The sequence below is a fragment of the Mugil cephalus genome, chromosome 4, assembly GCF_022458985.1.
Source record: "Mugil cephalus isolate CIBA_MC_2020 chromosome 4, CIBA_Mcephalus_1.1, whole genome shotgun sequence".
NCBI classification, from domain to species: domain Eukaryota; kingdom Metazoa; phylum Chordata; class Actinopteri; order Mugiliformes; family Mugilidae; genus Mugil; species Mugil cephalus.
Window position 1 is genome coordinate 12,015,650 of NC_061773.1, and position 12,301 is coordinate 12,027,950.

Here is a 12,301-nt window from a genome sequence, read left to right on the forward strand (position 1 = left end):
TCCGCGTTATTTTTTCGACGCGGTACTAGGTCCAGACGTGATGTTACGGGAGAGATTTGTGTCCGTGAAGACAGTAATGGAGACCTCGTGTTGGCTGAATTTGCTGGAGTTTCCTGCCTTAGGCTGCAGACCGTGGCAGGCCTCATGCAGGATTAAATCCTCGCTCATGTCCCTCAACAAGTCACGGTAAGTGATTAAGTGAGTGACTGAGTGACTGAATGAATGGTGCCTGGGCCTGCGTGCGTATTGTGTGTGGCTGTGTCTGTATTTGTTTGCTGTTGCATTGCTATTAATGTGATCCAGGTGTTTGAGGTTGGTTTGACCGAACTGGTTTGTCTGTCAAAAGTAATGATGGCATTTAAGTTTTTGCTTAACCTTTTAAGATCCAAACATCCGCCTGCGGTATTTGAATTGCCGAATCAACTCACCGATAGACAAATTCAAGGTGTGGCTGAGCACTGGGAAGTTGTTTGGAGGAATTTGTTGAGAAAAACGTGGTTAGTTATACCCTTGAGATGTCACGTCGGTCTTGCAGACAACTGCCAAGTGCTCAGCCACACTTTGAAAATTGTCAATAGCGCAAACCATTGTGAGTTACCGTAATTCAAATACCGCGTGCTGTAACGGATCGCCGGCGATACCTTCTTATATTGTTATCGCATTGATTGCCTTTTGCTGCAGATATCAAATTTGTCCGTCTTCGCTTACCTTAATATTTTTGCCCTCTGCTCAAAAGTGATAAAAAGCTTACAAACAGGCAAATCAAACTTAAAAGTCACAGGGAGAGAGGATTGTTGATATTTAGTTTATTTCAGCGATAAAACAAAACTATAGAGAAAATATAAAATGCCTAGATATTCTGTGTGAGTGTTGATGTTGATCTAGGTTTGTGTGCCATGTTCAGCTGTCTTTGGAGTAAAAGTGTTTGCAATAAAATGAAAGTCAGCCGTTCCCTAAGTACTAGTTCACTGAGTGGGGCCTTTTGCTGCATCAAACATCTTCTTGCGGCCCTCCATGCCGGACATGGCCTCCACATTCTTCCTCCAGTCACTCACCTCCACGGTCTTCTCCTGCAGAGTACACAGAAGTCATATTGAAGGGAATCTACTTTACCTTCAAAGTCACGACAAGTTCAGGGACATTTATTTCTTCCATATATTTGATTTCTCTATTCTGAGCACTCAAGATGCAACATTTGATCATCAATCAGTCTCTTTATTCTCAGTGCAGACCCCTTCACAGTTTGTAAACAGTGTGATGTTTTTTTGGGGGTGGGGTCACTATAGCCTGCAAAGGGTGGTTAGCGTATTTCACTGTTTTGGCAAGAATGGTCAAGAAAACATATTTTTTGGAGAACATACTAATACACTCACACTCAGTCATGATTTAGTCTAACCCATAACATTTTCCAGGCTCAAACTGATTATGCATTACAAATTAATCTGACCTCATATGAAGTGTGCGCAATTGTCTCACTCTGATCCTTTCTTTTACTTGCCAAAGCCAAACCAAAGTTGTCTATGACTGGCAGTGGCTCATATGTGATAAAACCTCAAGTTAGTGTTTTTAAATTTTCTGGTTATAGCACCAAAAAATACAGCAAGGCGACATTTTCATGGTTGAAAGAGACAGTGTTAGCTTCAAGCTTCCCTCTGTTCTGCCTCCAGCTAACACCGTGACGTCACATTGGCGTAGGCCATGAAAGGCTCTATAGGCTTTAATGTAAAAATATATAAGACTTCTCTTTCACAGCTGCAACTTGTGTACACTGTGGAGAAATTATTGTTTATGGCCTGAATCATCTCCCAAATGCAGCTTCAACCTTGAGCCCACCTTTTCTGTGTCCTCCTTCTTGACCGACTTGAGGTTCGCTCGCAAATCCAAAGAGACCTTGTGCTTGGAGCCCAGCAGAGAGCGCAGGATGGCGTCTGCTGAGACCCTCACCCTTCTCAGGTTGGGCCTCTTGAACTTCCCTCGCAAGTCCAGCACCTTGATGTTCAGGTCTTTGATCTGTGGGGCAAGTAGAAAGGAAGATTGTGAAGGCTTTTAGTTTATTTTGCATAAGTCCGTCTGCTGTGCTGTTGGTTGTTTTCGTATTCCTTTCGTCTTACCTCTCTGGTGTTGTGCAAGACTTTGGCTTCAATATCATACCGCTCCTCGTCCACCACATCTATTTTGGCATGCAGCTCTTCACATAATGTCTGCACAGAAAAGAGAAGTTGAAGGTAATATTAGTTCGTACAGTTTTAGTAAAAATAGATAGTCATGGTGTGTCCGTATGAACAGTATGGTGGTAAATGTATGAAGTACCTGCAGCTCTGCTAAGGACATGCCACTGGTCTGTAATGGAGGAGCTTTCTCCTCCAGGTACTTTTCTTTCTGCTCCTCCTTTTCTTCCATTTCCTGCTCCAGCTCCTCCTTGGCCTTTGCAACCATCAAGCTCTGACGCACCAAGTAAATTAAAGTATTTGATTTACTGTCTGTCTGACCGAAAATGCTGTCGGTGCAAATGGTGCAGATAACTCACCTTCAGCATGAGCTTGCGTGAGGCTGAGATTTTAGATTTCCTCTGCGAAAAGCACCACAGTGTAACACTTTTATTAGTCTGCTGTAATTCTGATGCGAGGACCTGTCTTAAAAGTAATAGGGTTTTGTAGTCAATGAAATCTTACCTCCAGTCTGTGGATAGAAAGGGAGACAGAGGACACAAAGTTAAATGTAGAGTTAAGTTATCGCTATCAAGAACTGTATTAAACTGTAACTTATCGCAGCTGTTATCCTCCTTTTAAAACTTATACGCTCATTTAGAAAATGGAAACAACAATAGAAATACAATACACTTACGCTTTCTCAGGCATCTTGGCTATTTCAATTCCCCCTGGAAGACAAAAATAAAACCTTTTGCCTCTGAAGTGCTTGACAGTGGGGACCACTAGGGTCTAGAGCCCCACTGGGTCTTAGCTATAGTTTCCATTTTAGTCGCACTATACATTCATTCCACTGCAGTCAACTGTATAGGATTACAAGACTGGAAATGTACACTCAGGTATAGATCCTTTAAGGCCTGTAATCAAGGACTTTTCCTAGAAAACTATTTGTTTTCGAGGAAATGGTTGGGGTCGATGTTCATGTGTTTTGTTTTGTTCGCGTTTATCAGTCACTGTTACATGGTAGTGACTGGGCCTGCTGGACACAATCATCAAGTCGCCTCCCAGCGCTGATAGCGCACTCTCCTGCCAAAAAGCAGAGTGATGGCAGACAAGGAAAAGCATGCAAGAGCTGCTATTCCAAACAGATAACATTTCCTGCCTTCACCCCCACTTTTCTGCTGGATGAAGACACAAATAGAGACCAGCACCCTAATTCTCTCACAACCTAAACCTTTTCTGTTTAAGGAGAGGGAGAAGACTAATGACAATGTAGGCTATGTGACGTGAAATGATCAGTTGGTTTAGGGATGAGTCGAGGATTAGCTGATATTTATTTATGTGAGGTGGCAATATTTCACTTTTCCTTGACTCCAGGCAATACTTGTTTATCTTTTTTGAAAAAAAAAGATAAAAAAAAAATGATATTAGTGGGATTTAAAATCTTGATAGACGGATAAATTTTAATCAAAGTGTAAAGAGAGAGGATTCTATCAATTTTCGCCATGTGTCAATCATGTATTTTAATCTTGATTTAGAGAATGACTGACCAGTTAATTTACCATTACGGCGACTGAATAATGCCTTAATATTTTTAGTTTTTGCCTAGAAATGTGCTGCCTCTAGCTACTCAGGTGTCACTGTTGGCATCCATTTTTCTTAATCTTCTGTCAGTGCATGTAAATTTGTTTTTACAATACACTTCGTCTACATTACACTATTTCCAATCAAATATTAAACGATGTCTAGATGAATCAATATGTAAAGTAGTTGTTAGCTGCAAGCCTCAAAGCAATGATGGTGAGATGGTTTGCCAGTGTTTTGAGAATCGAAAACCAAGTCCAAATGTTAAAATCCAAAGTATAAAGCAGCCGTCAGCTGAAGACTGACTGTGGAGAATAGCTAGCATTCAGCGTGTCAACGATGCACGACCTTACCTTTTGATTCTGTGTTGATGCTGTGGATGCAGGCTGACAAAGTGATGGCGAGAGGAACGTACTAGAGTATTTATCTCTTGGTCCCCTTTGTCCCTCCTCTCTATCACAAGGAGACTTAAATGGAAAAAGGCACACATGAACACAGACACACACGCGTGTGGCGAGAGGAGGGAGGTCTTAGGATAACACTGACTGAGGTGCTAGTGTTTGTGCTGACAGATCACACTGCTGTCCTGTCCTCTTATGATGATGTGTGTGAACCTGTCCGCATGCCAAGACGGGATAAACGGCATCCTCTTCGACTTTCACCTCAACAATGTTCAGTCTTTTCAGTAGTCTTTTTTTTTTTTTCTTTTTTTCTTTTTTAATTGTAACAGATGGTTGTTGTGTTGTGGTTCCGCTCCCTTTTCCCCCCAAATGTAAAGCAGCCAACAGTCTGATTACTGTAGATGATTTTCTGTGATTTCTTTCTGGCTACTGAGATAAATGTTGGAGAAATGCCCCACCCACCCAACCACCCACCGCTGAGACTACAGGGCCCCCTTGGCCTGATTAGGATAATAGCTGCAGACAATGCTAAGCTGTGGTTTTAAGGCAGGAATGCAGTTTCCAGTGTGCATTTGGCTAAGGCCCCACAACTAAACATAGACAAATTGCAGCACCATGTGATGCTGCCACTCTTTGTGTGTGCAAATCCAAAGGTAAATACAGATGCATGCGTGTGTCTGTGTGAACACAGCTCTAACTGCCCTGGTCCCACGCATGCGAGGACAGCAAGTCCTTAATTAATCACGTTTGTCTGGGTTGTGTTTGTGTTGCAGATTCAGTCTTCAGTTTGTGCAGCAGTGACACAGATTTAGACGGCCAGTTTGGCAGTTGCTCGTATTATTAGCAACGCTTTTTGCGCCAATGCTGCAGCTTTGATCTCGACACAATCCCTTCCCTCCCCTCCCCTCCAACACACAGACACAGACATGCAGTGTGTAGACATCTGCACGATCAGAAGTGTAGTTTTGACAGATCACCGGTTTGTTGCCATGTGACCAGAACACATTCAGTTTCCACATATGACGCCAATGCTTTCTGAAGGATAACCTGTGAGCAGCAGGCAGAGGGATAGACGGTGGCTGGCAGGAGCTTGTGGTATTTGCAGGAGTGGGATAACTAGCGAGCTGTCTCATGAGCTTTGTGAGAGGTGCAGTGACATTATGACCTGCTGGGCCTCCAACCATGCTATTTATTGCACTTTCTAGATGAACTGCATTGTCTGCGCTTAAAATTGAGATGCTACCCTTCAAATTCTGCTTGCAGTGCCTCTGTAGTCAAATGAGTCTGCAGATTTGTCATCTCGTGAGTCTCATAATGTTTTGCACTGTTAAAGTTGTTTCCCCTCTCGCTGAGTCAGGATTTGATTTATAACAATGGGATCCAGGTTTCTGACTCATGGCAGCTGATTATAATTCCACGGTATATATGGAAGGAGGATTAGCGAAGTGCTCCGTGTGTGTTGGTCGCGCTGTCTCCGGAAAACTGCACACTGACTCATACACGCAGATGCCAAGGGATTATAAAGTGGTTTACAGCGCAGACGAGTCCAGATGAGACCCTCTCCTGTAACGTGTGTGTTGTTCAAGGAAGGAGCTGTGAAAACAAATTTGCGCAGGTTTTATAATTGATTGGTTTTATAATCGCGCGTTGGAACGAAACGGCGTTTTAATCCTGTGAAGTTTCATGCTTGCACAGCACATTCGCAGTTTACAGCGGTGACGGTGACACGTTTAGGTTCATGCGGAAATTTAGTACATTTTGAGGTACTGGACGGGCAGATGGAGGCATGCTAATTTCTTGTCACCACTTTCGTCCGCTGAACAACGTAGGCTGCAGCTAATAAACCTAGAAAAACTGTAAAGGTTGAGTTTGGCTGTGGTTGCTTCAGTGTGAACTCCTCATATTCCGGCCTCTATTGTGGACATAAACGTTCCTAGGAAGGAATGCTGCTGCTTGATTAGTAACGTGGGTCATAAGCTAGTGAGAAATGCTAACAGTTGCAGCTGATTTTAAAGCAGACAGACCTACTGTTCTTTTTTTTTTTTTTTTTTGTTGTTGGTAAAGCAAGAATGGAGAAACATAACCCCACACTCCACTGCAGCAAAGAGGGACTGTAATCGTTGCATAGTTAAATACTTAAATCTTCAATGTGATGCTTTTTACAAACGGGGCCCCCTAACACTCGTAACCAACAAAAGTACCAAAGTAATGGGTACGTCCTGCATTAGAGCTTGAATGTATTGTACCTCATGCATCTGTGTAATTTGTGGCTACACATGTGTAGAGGCTAGGGCTGGGTATCGGTACTTGATACCTTTCAGGTATCGACCGAAGCAAGATAACACCAAGTAGTATTGAAACTGCGCCTGTCGATAGCTGCAATCGCTTCTTTTTGTACCTAGATCAAGGAAAAAAATGACTTTCTATGGTTTTGCTCACAGCCAATCATTGCAAGCGTTCTTCGATTCAGTGCGCTGTATGATTCAACTACCACCGCAACAACAATGGTTTGTATGGCGGTAAAGCGGGAAGCCGTTGCCCAGTCAGCTTTCCGAGATGTCAGCAGCAAAACGTATACTACACACGCCTGTGGTGCCGGGTACAAATAGATGCTTACAATGCGGCAAGATCATTTCGGGGATATGGGGAATACTTGCAACATGATGAAGCACCTCATCAAGCATGGAACAAACTTCAGGGTGGAGAATTGCACTGTGTTTAAGAAGCCGGCTTCTACGACACCAGCGTCGTCGTCATTTCAACAGGACACGGCGCAACTGCTGATAACTTCAGGTAATGTATAAATGGTTACTACTATATTAGGTTAATACTAGTTTAACAGTACTCACCCTTTGTGTGTTAACACAAAACAATCCAAATAATACTTTGTTGTACATGTTTGTACAGTTATTCAATAAATATTTGAGCACTTTCAAAATGTACTCGTGTAAAAAATCTTTTGAATGGGGACGAGTGGTGATATTTACGCAACCGATAGCTTTCTTTTCACATGATTAATATCAAATGAAGTTGAAAAAAGTATCAAACCTACTGTAGTAGTGGGTAGTGAGTAGTGTTACATACTCAATTGGTGTCGGTATTGTTTTAAGGGTACTGGTATCAACATTTTTTAAACGATACCCAGCCTGAGTAGAGGTGATGTAATTATATTTTTGTGCATGCTATTTTTTTTTTTTTTTTTTGGGTGGTGGTGACTTACAAAGCTGATATACAGTTTGGGGAAAAAATTATACAGACTGATGCAGCATTACTTGGTAATGCTCTTTCCTGACCTCTGGTGCTTCAGTGAGGTAGTGTTTTCACACTTGTTGCCAGACATGTAGATGTGATCATTTCACATTTGCATGGGTTTCTGTTTGGGCTTTTCCTCTCGCTTTGCCCCCCTCACACATGTTCTGCTTGGTGTCCAAACAAACAGCTGCCCCCCCCCCCCCCCCCCCCCTTCCACCACAGATGCTCGTCACTTCTGGCCAGCGTGCCAGCTCCTCGGCGCAGCCAGCGACGGGACCCGAACACTGCAACTCCGTTGTTCACCACACAGCACATTTCCCCCTCAGTTTGACGGAGACGACAAGGAACAAGCACGCCTAAGGCCACACAAACGCGCCGATTTCATCAGATCAGAACCACGGAAAGAAAAACAACAGCTGGCGTCACAAGAATGAGGAAGACCATTGTTTGCTGTTTGCATTATATTTATTTTGTGTTCGAGCAGAAAAAGTAGACAATATGTACATACGTTGGAAGTTTAAGGCGGTAAGGAAGGACTTGTGTTGGCGGCTCCTGGAGCACGATTTTGGTTTGTAACATTTAGAAGTTGCGTTGTTCGTGTTCACAGACGCAAACTCTGCACTCGCCAAATTCTGTTTTTATTTCAATCGGTGTTTCATTTCCAAGCCAGTTTTTTTTTTTTTTTTTTTTGTGCTCGTCCTTACAAAGAGTTTAATTGCGGTGTCAGTAAATGTTTAGCGTACGCACACTCCAATGCATCATGGAGTAAAAGCAGAATCTGCTTGGTGCATGATGTGTGCTTCTGTCATTTCTCATTGCCTGTAGCTGGAGTGAAGGGGCGAGTGAGACAAATAAGCTGGTTGTCAACTCAGCAGTGCCGGGGAGATATGATATCGGCGCGCTCTAGATGTCAATCTCAGGTGGGCTGTGGCCTCAGGCTTCACTGGGAATAAGCCAGAGCTCCTGCGCCTTGACCGAAGCCAAAGCCCTTGGGCCCAAAGTTCTTTGCATAGCACGCTGTCAGTGGAATTAGACCAGAGTTAGAGTTGAATGAACGTAGGCTATAAGTCTCGACTCTCAACTTTTCCAAAGTCAAATGCAAAACTTGGATGCATCTCCTCACCCTTTTAGCTGACATGAAATACTGAGGGAACATCTCCACGTTTTGAGTCAGTTCTCCAATTACATCTGTCCCCTTTTTTTTCTTGAGAACAGAAGCTACTTATTAAAGAGCTGTGGTTCTTAAACCCCAACAAAGACTGAAGCCTTATTGTGGCTTTTTTTTGTTTGTTTGGTTTTTGATTGCCTTTATTCACGGCATCAGAGCATCTTGAGTTAGAACTGATTGAAATATAAAGAATACAGACGTGTGCCAGTGTTTGAATTTGTAACCTGACACAGATCAGTATTTGCATTTTAACTGTTTAATAATTGAGACAGAAAATGTACTTCACTGCTCTCTAGTGGCCAAACCATGTAATGTGAGGCAAACATTCATTTTAATAATTGAACAAAACACTATTTGCTTATTTGTGATAAATGAATATCTTCCAAAACATACCAGTCTGGTTAATTATATTTAGCTCTAAAGGTAAATACAGAGTGTTCATAATAAATATAGCGAAAGGTCACAGGTTGCTTATCCACCGAGCCTGTGTCTGAAGTAATTTAGGACAGATGTTTCCACCCGGCACAACCAGCGAGTTTTGAAATATATGACTTGTGTAATCCTGCACATCGCAAAACATACTAATCTAAACAAGGGAGCGTTTTGTTATCAGATTTTCTGTCCAACCACTAGTTATTTCAGTACCAGTTTATGTACACTGACCTTTACAGTAGATCTCCCCGTCTCTATCAGCGACGGTTGTGGACTCCAGTCCTTTGCCGCACTTGGCACAACGAAAGCAGCCCTTGTGCCACGACTGATGGGAAAGGAAAAAGAATTACAAAAGATACCGATCCAGTTTTATTCTTCATAAAAAGCGTACGTTATGGGGGAAAAAAAAAAAGAAACCATTGAGATCAGGATCTCTTTCACAAGGATGACCTGGACCCAAGAGGTCAGCAGCATGTGTTTTACGCACAGTGACAATACAGACTAAAACATACAATTTTAAAGGTGCAGTGGTATTTTCATTAAGCGACAGCGGTGTTCGTTTTTCTTACATTGCCTCCCCCGATGACCTTCTCGGCTGCGTACACCGTATTCCCACATCGAGGACACGAATCTGAGCCTCCTGCTTTCTGGGCAAACCTGGAGGCGTTGGGGTTATTTGTAGGGCGATGCGGCCCTTGTCTGTCAAGAAAAGTTTATTTTTGTTATTGCTTGAAGATAAAATTGACAGAGGGGGGTGAAAGAATATGTAAAACAAAAATATATCAGATGCCGAGTACTGTGATGCTCACACTTCAGGCCTGATCCCAAGTCCCTCTCCCGTGTCCATGCTCAGCGTGCCGGCTCCACCTCCAAAGCCGTAGCCCTTGGGCCCGTATTTCTTGCCATAGCATGATTTGCAGTAGATCTCGTCCACATGAACGGCTACAGTTGTGCTGTCCAAGTTCTTCTTACACACCACTTGCAACAAAGATGAAGGAAGAGGAAAAGTTCTTAAACATCTCCTGAGAACCAAACATGTTTATCTTTCACTAACAGTCCATTTTTTTTTTTTTTAAACAGATGGTTAACTGTGACGTTGACATCAAACTACCCATGACATTTCAAAGACATGTCGTAACAGTGCACTTAGTCACCAGCGCAGATAAATACTTTTCTGTGCGTGTGTATCTTCCTCTGCCATATAAGGAAGACCAAGCCTCTGTCACATGTTTCCACTGGATCCTAATAAGGGCCGAGATGTCTGAGCGAAAACTTGTGGATGCTCACTTTCCTGCCCTGGTGCCAAAATGCTCTGCATTCCTCCCTGGCACTTCGTATAAGTTCAAGGAGTCGGTGGAGAAACCTGAGGACTTTGATACTTACTGCACAGAAAGCAGGATTTGTGCCAGCTCTTCCCCTCACACTGCACTTCCTCGGCAAAGTAGACAGGTTTGTGGCAGCAGCCGCACAGGTTTCCCCCTCCGAAAGGCATTCTGCGAACACACGGGAGAGAGCTGCTTGCGTACATTTCATTTCATTCACTGTATATATGATGCTCGGATCGGTGTGTGTGTGTGTCCGCAGACAGGGGCCATCTGCTGCACTCGAGGCTTGTTGCAACAATAACTATAAAAGGAGAAGCACCAGTTTGCTCTGATATACTGAGCCTGCTGGCTCACGAGCATATCTAAATGACCGTTCAGACCTTATTGTAAAATGCAAATGACCTGGTGACACGGCCCGGATAGCATCAAACTGACTTGCCCGACTAAAATGATGTTGGACTCTGTATATACACCCCTTTGATATCCGTTCTAAGTTATATAAATTGCAAATATTTTAATTTAAACCGCGCCATGTAATGTCTGAGACGCATCAGCTTCGGGCTGTGGCAATAATCCACTAGATCGCTCTGTATAAACAGGAAATTCTCTTCATTTCGTTTTGCAATCGCACGTTAACAACCCCGACCTCAGCACCACCAGCCGACTGTGAGGCAGATCTGACGAGCTTTCTGAACATTGTTCACAAACTTGTGGTAATGAGAAATGAAACGAGGCCCTAATCCCTTCAGCCTGGTTTGTACCACTGTGTGTGGTTACGTTTGCTTGGAGATAGGAGCAGTTATTTCCTCTCTGATGATTTTCCGGCTGATGCTCAAGAAAAGCGTTTCCAGGATAAACTTCTCCTGCCTGAGACAATAACAGGATATTTTCCAACTTTAAAAATAGCTCTCTTGACCGCATGCTAACCAGTCACTCCTGATCAAAAACAACTTTTCCACGGCATTATTGTTGTCTTAATTTCCTCACCCTGGATTCTCAATTTCAGTCATTTCTGTTTGTGTAGAACTCAAAGACAGTAGAGACTCTTGGTTGAAATTCTGTTGGCTGTTGAAATTCAACTGGACTCTTACCTGTGACGAGGTGAAAGGCTGCTCCTCTCTCGGTGACGCGATGAGACAACTTGAGCTGAGAAGAGACACTTGTCTGATGAAGTGAAGCTGAGGGAGGCTGAGTGGACACCAGGCTGATCTGAGGGAGGAGTCAGGACATGGAGACGCACGGGGAGGAAGAAGCAGAGGAGGAGGAGGAGAGACCGAGTGATGGTGAAAGATCTCACTGATGAGGGAGTTGGCATGTGTTTAAAAATCCTTTGGTAAAAGACAAATAGGTCTTGAAAGTAACAGATGGACTTTAACCCTGTGAGGTATTTCTACCAACTACTGACCCCAAGTGGCAACACGATGTAACTGATTTTCAATGCTTAAACAGTAAATGTAAGATTTATTTATTTATTTTTACCTAGTTTTCTCCATCTTTTTTCAATGAACTCTGTTTTTTTACTGTCTTTTTTTTTCTCAATTGAAACACATTGGGATTAAGTTAGGTTACTGTCTTAGTTTACTGGGCAGTGATTGTGACCGTGATATCTGCTCTCACCACATCCTTATATTTCCTGCAGTGCAGATGTCCTCATGTACAGCATGTCCTCATCAAGCCGCTGTGTGGCTTTGTGTGCTGAAGGATTGCATTCCCTTTGTCCAACCACCATAAATAGAGGAGGAAAATGCGCTGCGGTGGTATAAAGAGGCCGTCTATAAATCTTCCCATTCTAAGAGGAAACACTCTTGCCTTACAAGGTGTTTTTACTAAAGACATGGGCCGTCTCTAAAGAACTGGTTGTGGCCTTAATTAAACCGTGTGACTCAGAGGTCGGTCGTGGTCGTGTTTACTTGACACATATTTTTCTTGTGTCTGAACTAGTTGTTGATATCTGCAACTTCTCAAGTGTATGTTATTTAAATATGTGGCATA

The 12,301-nt window shown here is 43.0% G+C and overlaps 2 protein-coding genes across 3 annotated transcripts; both read right to left on the reverse strand.

The window, feature by feature from the left end:
- Positions 1-791: 791 nt before the first annotated feature.
- On the reverse strand, positions 792-4,489 carry tnni1b (troponin I type 1b (skeletal, slow)). Its single transcript, XM_047583941.1, has 8 exons — positions 4,085-4,489; positions 2,845-2,878; positions 2,673-2,679; positions 2,528-2,569; positions 2,311-2,442; positions 2,112-2,201; positions 1,834-2,010; positions 792-1,070 (listed from the first exon to the last, which is right to left on the reverse strand). The coding sequence occupies exons 2-8, from the start codon at positions 2,856-2,858 to the stop codon at positions 966-968; spliced, it is 567 nt and encodes a 188-aa protein (XP_047439897.1). The 5' UTR covers positions 2,859-2,878; positions 4,085-4,489; the 3' UTR covers positions 792-965.
- A 3,341-nt stretch (positions 4,490-7,830) lies between these two features.
- csrp1b (cysteine and glycine-rich protein 1b) lies at positions 7,831-11,639 on the reverse strand. Of its 2 annotated transcripts, none has more exons than XM_047583940.1 (6): positions 11,401-11,639; positions 10,368-10,477; positions 9,794-9,962; positions 9,554-9,683; positions 9,216-9,309; positions 7,831-8,401 (listed from the first exon to the last, which is right to left on the reverse strand). In XM_047583940.1, the coding sequence occupies exons 1-6, from the start codon at positions 11,622-11,624 to the stop codon at positions 8,325-8,327; spliced, it is 804 nt and encodes a 267-aa protein (XP_047439896.1). In that variant the 5' UTR covers positions 11,625-11,639; the 3' UTR covers positions 7,831-8,324. The 2 variants fall into 2 exon arrangements, with proteins under 2 accessions (XP_047439896.1, XP_047439895.1); XM_047583939.1 differs by having other exon boundaries at positions 10,368-10,498; positions 11,401-11,505.
- Between the last annotated feature and the right edge of the window lie 662 nt (positions 11,640-12,301).

Excerpts from the sequence above, each read along its gene's own strand:
- tnni1b (XM_047583941.1), bottom strand. Across the intron at positions 2,011-2,111 it reads TCTTGCACAACACCAGAGAG|ATCAAAGACCTGAACATCAA; the intron begins GTAAGACGAAAG and ends CTTGCCCCACAG. Across the intron at positions 1,071-1,833 it reads AGAAGGAGGACACAGAAAAG|GAGAAGACCGTGGAGGTGAG; the intron begins GTGGGCTCAAGG and ends TGTACTCTGCAG.
- csrp1b (XM_047583940.1), bottom strand. The coding sequence starts at position 11,624 with ATGCCAACTCCCTCATCAGTGAGATCTTTCACCATCACTCGGTCTCTC. Across the intron at positions 10,478-11,400 it reads AGCCTTTCACCTCGTCACAG|AATGCCTTTCGGAGGGGGAA; the intron begins GTAAGAGTCCAG and ends GTGTGTTCGCAG. Across the intron at positions 9,684-9,793 it reads CTTGGGATCAGGCCTGAAGT|ACAAGGGCCGCATCGCCCTA; the intron begins GTGAGCATCACA and ends TTTTCTTGACAG.